The sequence below is a fragment of the Erithacus rubecula genome, assembly GCF_903797595.1.
Source record: "Erithacus rubecula genome assembly, chromosome: 8".
NCBI classification, from domain to species: domain Eukaryota; kingdom Metazoa; phylum Chordata; class Aves; order Passeriformes; family Muscicapidae; genus Erithacus; species Erithacus rubecula.
In genome coordinates this window covers 36,051,542-36,069,026 of record NC_136659.1, presented here as the reverse complement: position 1 = coordinate 36,069,026, position 17,485 = coordinate 36,051,542, and the positions used below count along the sequence as shown (strand labels likewise).

Below are 17,485 nucleotides of genomic sequence, written 5' to 3'. Positions count from 1 at the left end.
AGGGGGAATTAAAGGGATTTGGGGTCCCTTCCCACCCAAACCATCCCTGGACTCTGGGATTCCATGAAATCAGTGGGAGTGATGTCAACCAGGGAATCCTGGAGTGCTGCATCCTGCTCCTCTCCCAGCCTTGCTTCCAACACCTTCCAGGGAAGTTCAGCCCCTGGAACAGCCACCAGACAAAAACCTTCCCAAAAACTGTCTGGGTTCACTGAATTCCCATTTATTCTCTTGGGATCTCCTCTTGCCTTGGAGCAAAACACATTGGGAGAAGAAGGGACTCCCAAATTTCCTCTGAGAGGAGCAGGGACACCCAAATTTCCTCTGAGAGGAGCAGGGACACCCAAATTTGCTCTGAGAGGAGCAGGACACCCAAATTTGCTCTGAGAGCAGCAGGGACACCCAAATTTGCTCCAATAGCAACAGGGACACCCAGATGTGCTCTGAGAGCAGCAGGACACCCAAATTTGCTCTGAGAGCAGCAGGGACACCCTCCAAGAGCAGCAGGGACACCCAGATGTGCTCTGAGAGGAGCAGGGACACCCAGATGTGCTCCAAAAGGAGCAGGGACACCCAAATTTGCTCTGAGAGGAGCAGGACACCCAGATGTGCTCCAAAAGGAGCAGGAACACCCTCCAAGAGCATCAGGACACCCAGATGTGCTCTGAGAGCAGCAGGACACCCAAATTTGCTCTGAGAGCAGCAGAACACCCAAATTTGCTCCAAGAGCAGCAGGGACACCCAAATTTGCTCTGAGAGGAGCAGGGATACTCAGATGTGTTCCAAGAGCAGCAGGGACACCCAAATTTGCTCCAAAAGGAGCAGGAACACCCAGATGTGCTCTGAGAGGAGCAGGGACACCCAGATGTGTGGAGCAGCCCCACCAACCTCCTTGAAGTTGTCGAATGCAGCCAGGATGATCTCGTGGCCCCCCCTGACCAGGCACACTGCTGCCAGCAGCTCCAGCACCAGGGCTTTGGTCCTGTGGGGAAAGCAGAGCAGACCCTCAGGGACAGCTCCTGACCCTCCTGGGGAGATCCTGAGCTCCTGTTTAACCCCCTGGGGTCAGGGTCACCCTGCAAGGTGCACGGCGCTGATCCGGGAATTTGGGTTTTTTCTGGGGTCATGCAGTTCCCTCCCCTTCCTTAAAAAGCTTCTCAAACCATGCAGGGATTGAAATCCCGAGTGGGAAATTCAAGCAAAAGAGGCAAAACTGGCAGAAGTTTGGGAGAATTGCCAAGGAAGTCCCCTGCACACAGCTGGAGGAGCTCTGCAGCCCCAGCTCCTTCCTTGTGCCCAGTTTTGAATGCAAGAGCTCAAAATTCCAATTTCAGCTCCTCTGACACAAATCTGAGTTATTCTCTGTGATAATTTGTATTTACAGCCCCACACACACACACACACAGAATTCACTGCAGGAACACAGGCTGCTGGAGAAAATCCTTCTCCTTCAAAATCAGGGATTGGAGTTGATTTTCAGCAGTGAAACAGAGAGAAAATGAGATTATTGGGGAAAAACATGCAGCAAACTCATGGAAATAATCCACAGTGTTTCCTTCCAGGATTCCTGGAAAACAAAAGATTTTCTGGGCAGCTGAGCTCTGAGCAGAGGCAAACCATGCACACACAGCAAAAAAAAAAAAAAAAAAAATCAGTGCCATGCTCAAGCAGATGTTGCAGAACAAGAAATACCTTGTGGGTTCTCAAAGGGTCAAGGTTATCTTTGGAAAGCAGAAAAAATGGTCACTTCCCTAGGAGATTTTAAATGGAATGTTCAATTCTGCCTCCTCCAGGCAGGAAAAAGTAAAAAAAAAAAAAAATTTGTTGGGTTTTTTTTGCCTGGCACAAGAAGAACTTGCAGGGATTTTTCAGGATCAAGGAGCTGAGGTGGGATTTGCTGCAATTATTTATTCCCTGTGAGGGGATGGAGATTTCTGGGATTGGAATTTGGAATTAGCTGGTTCAGCCAGTACTCAAGGTAAAAAAAAAAAAAATTACAGAACAATCCAGCAAGCCTCAAAAAAATAACAGCTTCAAACTGAAATTAACACCTTGCAAAAGCTGCAGCAGCTTTAAGGGAAATAACTGAATCAGAATCACTCTGAAAATTACCAAGAAAAAACTGAATCAGAACCACTTTGAAAATTACCAAGAAACTGAATCAGAACCACTCTGAAAATTAACAACAAAAAACCTGAATCAGAACCACTCTGAAAATTACCAACAAAAAACTGAATCAGAACCACTTTGAAAATTAACAACAAAAAACTGAATCAGAACCACTTTGAAAATCACCAACAAAAAACTTGCTCCAGTTTTTAACTTATTCCAAAGGAATTGTAACATCACCTCTGCAAAAACTTCCAACACCTGAAGCTCAAAAAACCCTAAAAAAAGTTACTGAAGCCCTTTAATCAAGACAAGCTCATCAATGTGACCATCATTGTCTTTATTCTTTGTAATTTTGAAAAAAAAAAAAAAACATGCAGCTGTATAGGCTCTTGTTTCAGCAAAATGTTTTTAAAAAAAGATCCTTTACTATAATAAAATAAATCTTTTTACCTTCCAAATCCCCCAAAACAATATTCACCACCATAAAAACGTTGGCTCAGATCACAATCAGAGCCAGAAAAAGATTGCTGGCCACAGAAAGTCAAAATTATTTGCCTTTAAATGAAAGTATTTTGATGAGACTTTACAAAAATAAAAAAAATGCAAATTACATTGTTAAATTATTTGAGTCTGTTCTATTCATTTTCCAAGTCATAAACTATGACCAAAAAAAATTAAGTTTCAAGAAAAAAAATATTTTAAGCAAAGAGCTTCTAATAACTGTCATAATGTTTAGTGATAAAAAAATAAATAAAAATAATAAAAACATTTGGGATTGGAGTCTCCCACAGCTCTGGGAAGAGCAGAATTCCCTGGAGCTGCTGCTCCCCATTAGCAATCCCAATTTTGGGGTCTGATCATTCCAGTCACATTTTAAAGCAGTTTTTATCATCCCCCAAAAAATCAAAATAACCCACTTCTTCCAAAAATGACAACTTGGCTTCTCCCCTCATTTCCAGGCACAGGAAAATGGTAAAAAATGATTTGAAAAAATTATAAAAACAAGAAAAATAAATTTAAATTAAATTTAAATTATGATAAATTATACATTAAATTTTAAAAATTTATTAAAACTTTCCATTTATTCTTGGCTTGGTGACTTGGGGCTGAAGAAAAGAAACAGGCTGGGAATTCACACCCAGTGCTGGTCATCACCTCACCTCTCTGTTTTCATGCTGGAATTTTTGAAATTGAGAGTTTGGGACTTTTTTTTTTATATTATTTTTAGGAAAATACTGTTTTTCATTTGAGGCCATTGGAGAAAGTTTCCAAAATGAAATGACAGAACTGAAATCACTGGTGTGCAGTTTGAATAGAAGTGTGTAAATTACACAGTGGAAAATTAAGATTTTTTTAATTAAGTTTTAAAATATAGGAACATATAGAAAGCAAAATGAAGCTTTTAGGGTGGAGGTTTCTTTCTTCTTCACCTTCTTCTTCACGAGTCTGGGTGGAGCTTTTGTAATTGAGTTTAAAAATCCACATTTCCCCTTTCCCTGGGAAGATCCCAGTGCCAGAGCTGGGTTTGTCCAAGGCTCAGAACTCCAGGAGCTGCTGGAGGTGGGAGCACAGGGATGGGAGGAGCAGGGAGCATGGCTTGGCTGCAAGCTGAGCCAGCACAGAAATGAAACCCTCTGCAGAGAAATGCCAAGCTCAAGGATCTTGGAGAGAATTTCCTAAAATGATTTTTTCTCTCTTCAGGAAAATCCCACACGAAGCTGCTCGTTGCCACTGCAGCACAGCAGGAAGGCCCAGCAGCCAAATTTCTGCTGAATCCCAATTTTCAAATCCTAAATTTCTGCTGAATCCCAATTTTCAAATCCTAAATTTCAGCTGAATCCCAAAATTCCAGAATGGTTTGGGTGGGAAGGAGCTTGGAGATGATCCAGTGCCATGGGCAGGGACACTTCCACTGCCCCAGGCTGCTCCTGGGACACTCCCAGGGATGCAGGAGCAGCCACAGCTCTCTGGGAATTCCATCCCAGCCAGAATTCCTTCCCAACACCCCACCCAAATCCACCCTCCCTCACCCTGAAGCCATCATTCCATCTGGAGCACCAGCAGTGTCCAAAATCCCTGGAATTCAACACTGGCTGCTGATTTCTCTGTCCCATTCCAGACTCCAGCTGATCCAGAGCAAAGGCTGATTCTTCCTACAAATCCCCCTCTGGAGCCCCTTCCAAGCCCTCTGTACTCACCTGCTTGTCTCACCCCACAAGCAAGAGGAGCCTACCTGGGGTTCTTGTTGTTCAGACTCAGTGCAATCTCGTTGACAGCGTGGGGATGGGACATGACCATGTTGAATCCATACTGGAAAGAGAAGGGATGAAATGAAACCCCAAAATCCCACCAGGCCCCAGTGACTGGCAGCTCCTCCCAAAGTGCTTTAATTTGGAATTTAAAACCAGGATGTTTTACTCTCCAATCACACATCACAACTTCCAGCTCTGGGTGTTTCAGGATTTTACAATCCCTGCCTCCAGCAGTGCTGGAAGTGCTGGGTGTCCTGGCTTGAAAAGCAGGGTGCAAGCAACCAAACAATAAGTTAAAAAAATAAAATAATAATAATGTTACAGTAATAACCAAAAGTGTGTGTTCCATCCCATCTGTTAAACCAGCTGGGGCAGTGATCCTGATCTCTGGGAGATATCTCCTGTTAATGGGCCAACTTTAAACCAGCTGAGGAAATCATCTTTATCTTCCCACAGCCCATCCCTCCTCCAGAAGGAATGAAATTAAAATGAAACCCCAAAATCCCACCAGGCCCCAGTGACTGGCAGCTCCTCCCAAAGCCCTTTAATCTGGAATTTAAAACCAGGATGTTTTACTCTCCATCACAACTTGCAGCTCTGGGTGTTCCATGATTTTACAATCCCTGCCTCCAGCAGTGCTGGAAGTGCTGGGTGTCCTGGCTTGCAAAGCAGGGTGCAAGTAACCTGACCTAACCAAATACAAATATTATTATATATTATTGTAATAATACAATATATAATAATATAACTGAAGTTCAGACTAATTATAACCTAATTAGTTTAATGAACAGGAACTAGCCCAACACATCCAAGCTTTCATTGCTTTTTTCCTAAATCCCTAAATCACAGGATTGTGTCTCATTCCTTCCCAAAATATTGAATTTTTTATGCCAATTTCAATATTTCCATCAATTTCACCTTAAAAATGCCCCTCCCAGCTTCCCAACACCCCAAGAATTCCAGGGAATTACCTGGTAGTTCATGATGGCCCTCAGGCACATGATGCACACGTGCACATCATCCTTTTTACTCACTAATCTGGAATTCTTGAGGGTTCTTCTGCTTGGCAAGGTGTTGTACCTGCAGAAAAAAAAAAAAATCCCATTTCTCATCAAGCACAGGAATCTCTGGAAGTGAAAAGAAAAGCAGAGAAAAATCCATCCCCCCACTGGGTGAGGATGCAGGAGTTTTCCACAGGACAAGCAGGAAATGTTGGTGGAAATAAAGGAGGAAAAGGATAAAAATCCAGATGTTTGGCTGCACCTCCTCAGCCCTTCCTGCCAGCACAGTGACAGGGAAAATTCCCAAAAAACAGGGACAGGGAATGCCACACTGGTTTATTGTAACTTCCTGGCTCATCCCTGAAAATTCCCTGTGTTTAAATCCATAAAAAGGCAAGGACAGGGAATGCCACACCAGATTTTGTGACTCCCTGGCTCAAAAATTCTCTCAATTTAAACTTACAAAATAAGCAAGGACAGGGAAGACCACACCAGATTTTGCTAATTCCCAGCTCATCCCTGAAACTTCCCTCTGTTTAAATCCATAAAAAAAAAGCAAGAACAAGGAATGCCACACTGATTAATTGTGATTTCCTTGCTCATCCCTGAAAATTCCGTTTAAATCCACTATAAAGGTCAAGGACAGGGAATGCCACACTGGTTAATTGTGAATTCCCAGCTCATCCTTGAAAATTTTCTGCTTAAATCCACTATAAAAGCAGGAACAGGGAATACCACACTGGATAATTGTGACTCCCTGATCATCCCCAAAAATTCCCTCTGTTTAAAGCCACAAAGGGGGCAAAGACAGGGAATACAACACTGGTTAATAGTGATTTCCTTGCTCATCCCTGAAAATTCCCTGTTTAAATCCACAAAAAGGACAAAGACAGGGAATACAACACTGGTTAATAGTGATTTCCTTGCTCATCCCTGAAAATTCCCTGTTTAAATCCACAAAAAGGACAAAGACAGGGAATACAACACTGGTTAATTGTGATTTCCTTGCTCATCCCTGAACATTCCTCCTTTTTTAAGTGCACAAACCAAGAGGAACAAGGTCCCACACCAGGGCTGGGTGTTCCCTGGGTTTCCACAATTCCCAGTTTTCCACAATCCCTCCCCTGGGCTTTTCCTTCCCAGCCCTGCTGAGATGAAAGGAAGCCCCAAATCCAAAGCAGGATTCTGTCAAAGGAGTTTTATTTTTTTTTTCATCCATAAATATGAATGAATCCATCAGCTCAGGGCACTGCAGGATTTTGGGAAATGTGACCCAGTTTGGAGGATTTGGAGCACTGGGGCTGAATTTTGGGAGCTGCACCTGCACCTGGATATTTGGGATTCCTGGTGGGAATGGGGGGGCAGGGCTGTCCCACATCCCCCTGGATCAGCTCTGTCCCCAAATGTCCCTTCCCCAGTCCCAACAAGAGCTGAGTGACCCCAAAATGGGAATTTTTTCCTGGTGCACCACCCTAAACCCAGTTCCACACATTCATCCCACCCAATTTAAAAAAATAAAGTATTTTTAGTCCCACAGAGATGGTTCCTACACGGGTTCATCTCAGATTTAAATTATGAAAGGCTGCAGAATTATTTTCCATGCATTTTAAATCAGATTAATGAGATTTTTATCATGCCACTGTTGGAAGAAAAATAATTTCCTCAGTGCCTGCTGAATCCCTAAATTTCAGAATTGAAACATCCACTAGCTCTGTTGGCTCTGAGAAATGGGGAGAAATCTCTTTAAACAATAAAAATAACAATAAATCCAGATTTTGGTGTTTCCAGGTGTTTGGAGAAACAGAATTGGGGAGCAAGGATCCTCCAGCATTCCAGCAGTGGGTCTGATCTGCCTGGAATTCCAGCACTTGGAATTTTCCTGAGCTGAGATGATCCCTCCTAAACCTCTCCACACCTGGGTGGCCAAACTGGGAAAACTGGGAATGTTCCCCTGGAGGAGGGAAGGATCCAGGCAGAGCTTCCAGAACATTCCAGGGCCTGAAGGGGCTCCAGGAGAGGGACTGGGGACAGGGATGGAGGGACAGGACCCAGGGAATGGGGGATGGATATTGGGAAATGGGAATTCCCAGAGCAGCTGTGGCTGGATCCCTGCAGTGCTGGAACACTCTGGGATAGTGGGAGGTGATTCCAGATGATTCTGGAATATCCCCAGGGAGGAGATTCCACTCTGGGATGTGTCCAGGGCTTGGTTCTGTCCTGTGCAGGTGGAATTTCCTGGGATCAGAGCCTCTGGCATCACCAGCTCCATCCCAGAGTTTCTCCCCACACCAGGGCACAGCCCAGGTGAGCCCAGACCATGGAATATTCCCTGGGGAGCTCCTGTGCTGAGCCCTCAGGACAGAGGGAATTCCCTGCTGGATTCCCAGCTAAGGAAATTCCTCCCCAGAATCCTGCACCCAGGATTCAGGAGGGTTTTTGGGGCAGCACCTCCTGAGCACCACCCTGCCCCTGGAGCAGAAATTCCAGGGAATTCCAGGAGCTTCACTCAGCTTGGGAAAAACCCCCAAGACATGGAATGCAACCATTCTCAGCCTTGGCTTGTCCCCAAGTGCCACATCCACTTTGGGCTTTGGATACAAAACAAACCCAACACTGGCTGCCTGCTGGGAATATCCCTGCCTGCGAGGAAAAATGGGAATTCTGTGAGTTGTCTCCATAAACCTGCCCCTGGAATTCAGGGGATTCTTGTCCTGGGGATGCTTTTCCCTGTGTCTGCAGCCACCCCAAGGCTCCCTGATGTTTCTGTTTCCTCCCCAAAGTGGGGCAGCTCCACCACCTCCCTCTCTGCAGCACGAGCCAGGGAAAGGCTGGATGAGCTTCTCCTGCTTTTCCCCCATTCCTGCTTCCCCCAGGCTTGGCCCAGCAGCTGGAGCACTGCTTGGGTTTGATTTCCTGTCTGCTGCAGGTCCCACATGATGTCACCCCCAGGATATTTATCCTGCTAATTCAAGTCAGATGGTTCCTCTTTCATTTCCACGGCCCCTCCTTGGAAAGGGGAACTACAAAACCTTTCCCCTCCAGAAGAGCAGGACTCAAAAGCTGAGCCTAGGGGAGCTGAAAAGCTGAGCCTAGGGAAGCTCCTGCAGAGGGGAAGGGGCTGCAAGGGGCTGGCATATTTAGGGAGGGAGCTAATCCCAAAATTTGGGGTGAAGAGGATGAGGAAAAGAGCAGAATTTCAACAGCACTGTGGGAAAACTAACAAGCAGCAGAGCCCAGGCTGATCCTGGGCTGGAATAGAGTTTGGGGTCCTTTTTCTCACTCAGATCTGACAGGAAAAGAAATCTGGTAAAGAATTATTCCATTTTTTTAATATATATATATATATATATATTTTTTTTTTAGGGCCATGGAGCTGCTGTGAGGGCTGGAGCCAGGCTGGGAGAGCTGGGAATGTTCCCCTGGAGAAGGGAAGGATCCAGGCAGAGCTTCCAGAACATTCCAGGGCCTGAAGGGGCTCCAGGAGAGCTGGAGAGGGGACAAGGGATGGAGGGACAGGACACAGGGAATGGGAATAGATGGGATATTGGGAATTCCTGGCTGGGATGGAATTCCCAGAGCAGCTGTGGCTGCCCCTGGATCCCTGGAAGGCTTGGTGCAGCCTGGGACAGTGGGAGAAAAGCTGGAATTAAATCCCAAACCCTTCTGGAATTCCAGGATTCCCAGTCCAGTGGTGCAGACTTTGGATGTCCCAATTTTTCATACAAATCACAGCTGATTTCTCCCACCATTTTCACCTTTCTAGCTGCTATAAAATATCCTGTTGGATAATATCCAGCCCAGGGTGGGTCTCACAGAGATGAGAAGCTGCAATTCATCAGGGCTGGGTGGATTTTGGGCTCCATCCCTGCAGTTTTGCTGCTGGTGGGTTGGAAAATGAGGAGTTTGTATCAACTGACAGCAAAAAAACTCCTTCAGAAAGGAAGGTTTTGGCTCCTCCCAGCAGTTTGGGGTTTCTGTGATCTCCTGGAGCTGCTCACAAAGATGTTCTGGTAAATTAGGAAGGATCTGACAAAATAATGACATGCCCAGACCCCTGAGCAGTGAAAGTGTCACTGGCAAAGCCCAAATTCAGTGACTGCAGCTCCCAAAACTGTGTCAAGTTTCACCCAATTACTGAATGCACTCAAAGCCCATTTTTGGATTTGCCTGGATCATTCTCTCCTCACACACTCAGATTCTGGAGGAAGAACTGAAGTTTCTCACTTCAATCCACATGAAAACTCCAATTTTTTTCTCAGAAGAAAGGGAATTTCTAATGGGCTGGGACACTGCATTAATATTTATCTGACAGCAGAAGCTGCCTCTCAGTAAAGCTCCTTCTCCCAAAAAAGCAGCAATGAAATCCCCAAAGGTTCTTCCCCCTTTTTTCATCCTCCTGCCCTCATTTTTGGTGTTGGTTTCCCAAATCCCTGTGCCTCCTCTAAAGGATAAAACCCCTCTCAGTTGCCAGGGAAACACAGGGAGCAGGGAATTGGAAATTTTGAAACAGCCTGGGGGAGTGGGGGGTGTCCCTGCCCACGGAATAACGGGATGGGTTCAAACCCTTCCAACCCAAACCAACCCCAAATTTTGGATTCTGGGCTTCCTTCCTCTCCTTGCACAGTTTCCAGCATTCCAGGAATTTCCACACACAGACTGGGTGTCCACACAGCCCAAAAATCTCATTTACCACCAGAGATGGGGCAGAACCTCCTGGTTTTGCCCAAAAAAATCCACCCTGCAGCCCCTCCTAAGGTGAGCACCTGAAGAAAAGATCCTCCTTGAGTTCACCAATATACTAATTATAAAAATCACAATTAAAAAACTATTTTAAAAACCCTTCCCTTCTTAAAAACATCTCACCTACCTTTAGCTTTCACAGCTTTTTTTAACACACACTATTGAGAAAACACACTTAAAACCAGACCTTTAAAAAAATATGCACATTTTTAAAAATGCGTACTGTTTTAAAATACGCATTTTTTAAGAATAGCTTTTAAATAAATACTGAAAATATGGATTTAAAGAATATTTAAAAGACAGATTTAAGAGAAAACCCTTCCAAAACCCATTTCAAAAATGCAGAATTCCTCCCCAGCACTAGGATGGCTCGGGAGGATTTTGGCTGTCGGGTCCCATTTTTGTGGCACTTTTGGGCAGTTTTACCCAAAGTTACAGAGGCAGCAAAGCCTCTCTTTGCAACAACAAGGGGAAACAAGAGGGACAAGCACTAAAAGCTCTAAATTCAGGGGATCAAACACAACAACTCGCACTGTGATAAGGAGAACTCAGCTCTTGCTTCCACGCCAAGCGTTCGCCTCAGCCGAAATCCCGCTGGGGGGAACGGGATGAAAACGGGATGAAAATAGGATTATAAAGGGATTATAAGGGGACTGTAATGGGATAAGCAGAGGTGCTGGAGGCTGGAGCCCCTCTCCTCGTGCTGCTGGGGCTGTCCCAGCAGCGTGGGCACGGCAGCAGGGTCCCAGCCCCGCGGCACTTACGGCGTTTTCCGGGCGGCAGCGCCGGCGGCACAGCGCCAGGGGAAGCTGCTCCACAGGCAGGTGGCTGCCAGGCAGCTGTGGCAGCGCTGGAGCTCAAGGTGCTGGGGCACAGAGACCAGTCTGATGGTGTGTGAGAGGAGGTGAGAGCAAAGGGAGGGGTGGGAGAAGGGGGGGAGAGAATTTCCAGAGGGGAAAAAGGGGGATGGAGATGGTGGAAGGGAGAGATGGAGAGGTGAGGGGTGGAGGGAGATGTGAGAAGGGGGGAAAAGGTGGAAGGAAATGAAGAGAAACAATGTAAGAGACATGTAAGGTATTCCTGACTTAGGTATTCCTAACCCCAAGGACACACAGAAGAACTGGAGCCTCCTGCCAGCTCGGGCTCTGCCACTGCTGGCAGAGCAATTAAGGTGCAAAAAACACCAAAAAACCCTGACTGGCCAAGTGACCCAAAGAACACCAAAAAAACCTAAATGAACTGGCCAGGTGACCCAAAGAGCACCAAAAAAACCCCTAAATCAATTGGCCAAGTGACCCAAAGAGCACCAAAAAAACCTAAAGGAACTGGCCAGGTGACCCAAAGAGTACCAAAAAAACCTAAATGAACTGGTCAAGTGACCCAAAGAACACCAAAAAAAACCCTAAATCAATTGGCCAAGTGACCCAAAGAGCACCAAAAAACCCTAAATCAGCTGGCCAAGTGACCCAAATCAACTGGCCAAGTGACCCAAAGAACACCAAAAAAACCCTAAATGAACTGGCCAAGTGACCCAAAGAGCACCAAAAACCCCAAATCAATTGGCCAGGTGACCCAAAGAGCACCAAAAACCCTAAATCAACTGGCCAAGTGACCCAAAGAACACCAAAATACCCTAAATGAACTGGCCAGGTGACCCTGCTCCACTCCACAGCTGGATTTCTTCCCCAGAGCTCCCTCCCCTCCTCTCCACTGCCTGAATTAAACCCTGCAGGAACAAGGTTTGGAGCCTGGCAAAGCTAAACCACCTCTGCTGGAAGGGACAGGCAGCAGGACTGGCTCCATGTGGGGCTCTGCTGTGCTCACAGGATTATGGAGCAAAACTCCATAAAAACCAAAAAAAAACCCCCAAAGGATCTGAGCACTGGGAGCTGAGGGTGGTGGCTGGAGTGGGACATCCAAGGAATGCAAGAGATTCAACCAATCCTGGGAAGTGATCCTGCCTTTTCCAGAAATCAAACTGGAAAAAAAAAAAAAAAAAAAAAAAAGAATATTGGGAAAGAGAGACTTGGAAGTCAAGTGTGGAATGGTGAGGGGGTGACAGCAGGTTAGGGGGAGGGACGTGGCCTTTCCAAAGAATCCAAAATCCTGCTGGTGGCAGCACAGAAGGAATGTGCTGCTGGAACAGGCTGGGAGCCATGGCTGGGACCATGGGAATGCTGAGCTGTGTTTGGAGAACAGGAGCAGCTCCCCCTGCTCAGGGAAACACCCTCAGCCCATCCTGCCCTTGGAAGTGATTTCTGACAGGAATCTCTCCACCCCTGAGAGGCTCCTCCATGCTGGAGACTGCAAGTCAAAAGTTTCTCTGAATTCATCAATCAAAATGCAAATATTGAATCAAAAGCTTTGAATAAATTGGAGCATTAAGCCACTCACACACATAAAGTGTAAGTTTAAGTTTTAAAATAAGCAAGCCAGTAAGTAAATAAGCAAAAATTAGTTTGAAGTATTTTTAAAAAGTAAAAGTCTCAAATACCAGTTCTAGTAAAAGTTGGAAAACATAGTTCCTAAAAACTAGTGTTTCCACAGAGCCTCTAAGAACATAATAAAACTATAATAAAAACACTGCTTACATTTTTTAAAGAAAACAAAACAAACCATATACGTAGTTTGTACATAACCTACTATGCTAAAAAACTATAATTCCAGTAAGTTAAAAAAAAAAAAAAGTTCAAGTTTGTGTCTTTAACTCATTAGAAAGTTTATATATAAGAACCTATGCACTAAAAAAACTTTGCTTTTTGCCTTTTTGCTTTTTACTTTCACCTTTTACTTTTGTTCCTGCTCTCCTCACCACCATCATCACCACCAAAAAACCCGTTAAAAACCAAAAAAATCCATGTTGCTGCAGCAACATCGACCTTCCAGAACAGCTTCTATTTAAAACTCTGTATCAAAACTTAAGATAAACTTTAACACTTGTAACTCTTTCAATTTCCAAAAAAAAACAAACACAACCCAACAAACGGTGCCAAAAAAACAACATTCGGCGCCCTGCGCGGGGCTCTGCAGGTAGTGCAGCCCCCCCCAGCAAACCCGCAGGGGGCTCAGGTGTGCTGGAGGTGGTCCCAGGGCAGGTGAGGCGGGGCAGGGCGTGGCAGGGCGTGGCAGGGCGGGGCAGGGCGGGGCAGGGCGGGGCAGCCCCTCCCAGCCCGTACCGGAGCGCGGAGGGGCGGCCGGAGCGCGCGGAGCCGCTGCCCACGGGGGAGGGCAGGTTGCTGCCCCTGTGCAGGTCCTCGATGGAGCGACTCCAGGGCTTGGATTTGTCCATGGAGCTCTCCAGGCTGCTCTCCAGGCTCTCAAAGTCGAACCTGCAAGCAAACACAAGTTTCCAGGGGGAATTGAGTGTTGGGTGGGATGTTTTCAGTCCCCGAGTGGCAGGATGGTGGGACAAAGCCAAATGGGACAGAAGTTCCCCAAATGCAGCTGATCCCCCAGTACTGGAAGGTCCCTTCCCACCCCAACCACCCCAGGGTTCTGAGATCCCAGCAGGTGGAAACATCCAATGATGTTCTGATGGAAAAGGAGAGCAGTGGGGCTGGAAGAAAAATCCAGGGAAACGGGATGGGCTTCACATGGGGAAGGGAATTCCAGGAGCACAGCTTCAGTCAGCTTGGGAAAGACCTCCAAGACATGGAATCCAACCCCTCCCAGCTCTGCCCTTGGAATCCAACCATTCCCAGCCCTGCCCTTGGAATCCAACCATTCCCTGCTCTGCCCTTGGAATCCAACCATTCCCAGCCCTGCCCTTGGAATCCAACCATTCCCTGCTCTGCCCTTGGGATCCAAACACTCCCAGCCCTACCCTTGGGATCCAACCATTCCCATCTCTGCCCCTGGAATCCAACCACTCCCAGCCCTGCCGTTGGAATCTCCTGCTAATGGGCCATCTTTCAACTGGGGCAATCATCTTTATCTTTCCCATGACCCACCCTTCATCCAGGAGGTATCTCCTGTTAATGGGCCATTGTTAAAAACTGGGTGTGGCAGCGATTCTTATCCCTGTGGGAGATATCTCCTGTTAATGGGCCATTGTTAAAAACTGGGTGTGGCAGTGCCCCTGATCTCCTGGCACACATTCTCTGCTCATGGGCATCTTTAAACCAGCTGGGCAGTCATCTTTATCTTCCCACAGCCCATCCTCCCTCCAGGAGATATCTCCTGTTCATGGCCAGTGAGTCCCAGTGCATGGCTGATAAAATTCCATCATCCCACTGGGAGATGCTCCAGCCAGGGCAGGAGCCAAGCCTTTCCTACCCAGAGAAAAACTGAGATTTGGAACACCAGAGCACCTTTCCCACTGGTTTTTAGAGGACAGACCTTCACCACTTCATCTGGACTGCTACCACCATCCCAGCCAGGGCTGTCAGGTTGTATTCTGATTCTGGCAGTGGTTTTTTTTTTTTTTCTTTTGTACTAGAGCATGTATTTTATTAATTTTTTTTCCTATTAAACTGTACTTCTGACTTGGAGTCTCTCACTGGTTTTGGTTCCATAACCATTCCATTTCCTCACCCCAGGGGTCTGGCCCCACAAACCCCCCAGCACATTCCAGTATCACCACAGGCACCCCAGATTCCCTGATTTCTGACTCCTTGCCCGTTGCTCTGCTATTCCAAGCAGGAATTGCTGGTTCCCCTTCCAGCTCCTGAGGTTATTACTCATGTTCCCCATGCAAGAGGGGAAAAACCCAGCGAGTTCCTTGTGTATAAATTTAGGAAGAAAGGCTTTGTACAAACATTTCTTTTTGCTGTGAACGGTTTTTTCCAATGGGCAACATTTGAAACCATAGGATTTTCCCTCATAAATTTTCCTGCAACCCCACCACAAATCTCTTTTCTGGGCAGTGACAACCATAAATCTGATGGCAGCCTTGCTAAAAATAAATTATCAGCTCTCCCCAGCTTGAGTTTCTACTCCAGAACTGTCTTTAACCTAAGGGTTCTTTTCCATTTTTATAGAAAATAATCTGCTCTGATATCCTGAATGAATGTGGATTAATTCTTTGTGCCTGGAATTATCCACAGCCAGTTTGGTGGGGTTTGGAGCACCCTGGGAGAGTGGAAGGCTCCTTGTCCATGAGCTTTAAGGTCCCTCCCAACCCAAACCAGTCTGGGCTGATTCCATGATAATAAAACAAAGTCTCAGCTGAAGAACACTGAGATTTCCACTGATTTTCCCCACTATTTTTTTTTAAATTATTATTTATGACCCAAACAACTACATCTGATCCCAACATCCTAAATGTCAGAGAAAAACTCAGTTTCCAGTCTTCCCAACTTTCAAAATGCCCCTGGAACTGCTCCTAAGCTGTGCTGCAGCAGGAGCCCTGGAATCCCTTTGAGCACAGGACACCCAGTGCAAACCCATCCTCGAGGAATTCTGCATCCTTCCAGCATTTTGGGATGGGTTTGCCACCCCTAAGATGCTCAGAGATCTGATAAAAAATATGAGTAGAGATGAATAATCCCAAGGTTTAAATTTAGGTTTGTAGGGGATTTTTTGGTTTGGTTGTTTTTAGGGGGTTTTGGAGGGTTTTTGGGGGGGTTGGTTTTTGGGGTTTTTTTTGGTCTGCTGTGATGAAATAATTCCAAAGAATTATCTTTGGACTCACATCAAGATTTCCTCTGCTCTCAACCCCACAGAATCATGGAATTATTGAGGCTGGAAAAGACCTGAACCACCAAACAGTTCCATGCCCACCAAACCATTTTTTTAACTTTTTGAACAATTCCAGGGACTGGGACACCACCACTGCCCTGTTCAATGCTGGAATGAAGGAATATTCCCTAATATCCAGGAATTTCCTGGCAGGACATGCCAGGAATGTCCCACTTACGTGACTGCATACTGGGCAAAGGACAGGTATTCCACCAGGACATCCAGGCCTTTGTTCTCCTCATTCAGGAACTCCCTGACCCACCTGGGAGAGAAACACCAAACATCAGAGCCCTCCTGGGGCTTTGCAATTCCCTGGAATTCCCAGAAAAATTGAACACAGAGCCATTGCAGCAGTGTGGGTCTCATTCAGGGGAAAAAAAAGATTTTTACAAAATGATGTAGAGGATTTAAAGATGCTTTAGATGCCTTTCCAAATGTATTGAAATGAGGATTTTTTGCAGCACTGTGAAGGTCAATTCTTCACACAGGGACTTGGCTGGGTTTTTATTTCATCCTGATTTCCAGCAGGCTGTAAAAGCAGGAAAAGAATCTCTGATGGATACCCTGGGTGTACATTTAACAGCAATTCTGCCTCTTTTTTCAAAAGGGGTTCACCTGTTACAGTGAATTCTGGCCCTTGGGTTTTACAAAATAACTCAGGGAAGTCAATTATGTTCCAAAGCTTTGGAAATGCCAAGAAAAATTTGAAAATCCATCAATGCAGGGGCAAAGCCCCAGCCCCAGCTCTTCTCTGCACCCTGGGAGTGGCTGGTGCCACTGGAATGAGGAAATCCAGGGGGGAAGTGCAGCTCCAGGTTTGTGGAATAGGAATTCATCACCTCTGATTTATTCTGATCTTCAGAATGGACATTTTTATTATTTTCCTGCAAATATAACCAGCCTGGTGTCTTATAAAATGTGCTTTTAAAAATCCTTCAGCCAGGGGCACCAAAGGAATGGACCCTGGTGCTGTCCCCCCTTTTACTGCCCTGGTGCAGCACTGAGGTTCCTCCTGCTCATCCCAAATCCCAGAGCATCCATGGATGCCTCAAACCTCTGCTGGGGAATCTTCTGAGCTGAGAAAGGAGGAAAACCTGCCAGGGGTGTGGGAGGAAGATTTTGGGATGCTGCAGCTCCAAGGAAGGTTCCCATCATCACACTGGGAATGCAATTCCTCCCACAGCTTAAAATGCCAGCAGAATTCCAGAAAACACAGAAAAATTGATGGAACTGAGCTGGCCACAGAGTGTGATCATGGAGAAAATCCCTGGAAAAGCTCCCTGGCTGATGCCCCAGTGCTGGACCAGCTTCTGGTCCCATGGGAAGGTGGAATTGGTGGGAATGTGGATGGGAAAGGGAGCTCTGATAAAAAACTCAACCTCTGGCAGCTGCACTGCAGTTTGTGGGGTCTGCTGCTTTGTGGGGAAATCCTGGGGAATGTTATCCCTCAGAAAAATGGGGATGAATCCATCAGCAATTATCCTAAGATGCACATCTCCCCTTAACTAAACCCATCAAGCTTTAATTATCAATCAAGTGGCATCACTCATTGATATGCAAAGGGGTGTTTGCTCAAAGACAGGCACCTTTAGAATTAAAAGATAAATTATTAAATAATAAAAATAGATTAAGAAAACAATTTATAATAATGAAAATGATAATATTAGTAATAAATTTAAAATTTAATTGAACCAGAGGCAT

General features: G+C 45.8%; 1 protein-coding gene across 5 annotated transcripts in view; it reads right to left on the bottom strand.

Moving 5' to 3' along the window:
- The window catches only part of FMNL2 (formin like 2), a 110,724-nt gene that overhangs the window by 24,154 nt on the left and 69,085 nt on the right, over positions 1 to 17,485 (bottom strand). For all 5 annotated transcript variants that reach the window (XM_079310867.1, XM_079310868.1, XM_079310870.1 and 2 more), the window contains exons 5-9: positions 15,963 to 16,046; positions 13,282 to 13,434; positions 5,336 to 5,444; positions 4,346 to 4,422; positions 889 to 982 (exon numbers count right to left, since the gene is read on the bottom strand). In XM_079310867.1, the coding sequence (XP_079166993.1) occupies positions 889 to 982; positions 4,346 to 4,422; positions 5,336 to 5,444; positions 13,282 to 13,434; positions 15,963 to 16,046 (517 nt within the window). The remainder of the gene's footprint in view (positions 1 to 888; positions 983 to 4,345; positions 4,423 to 5,335; positions 5,445 to 13,281; positions 13,435 to 15,962; positions 16,047 to 17,485) is intronic.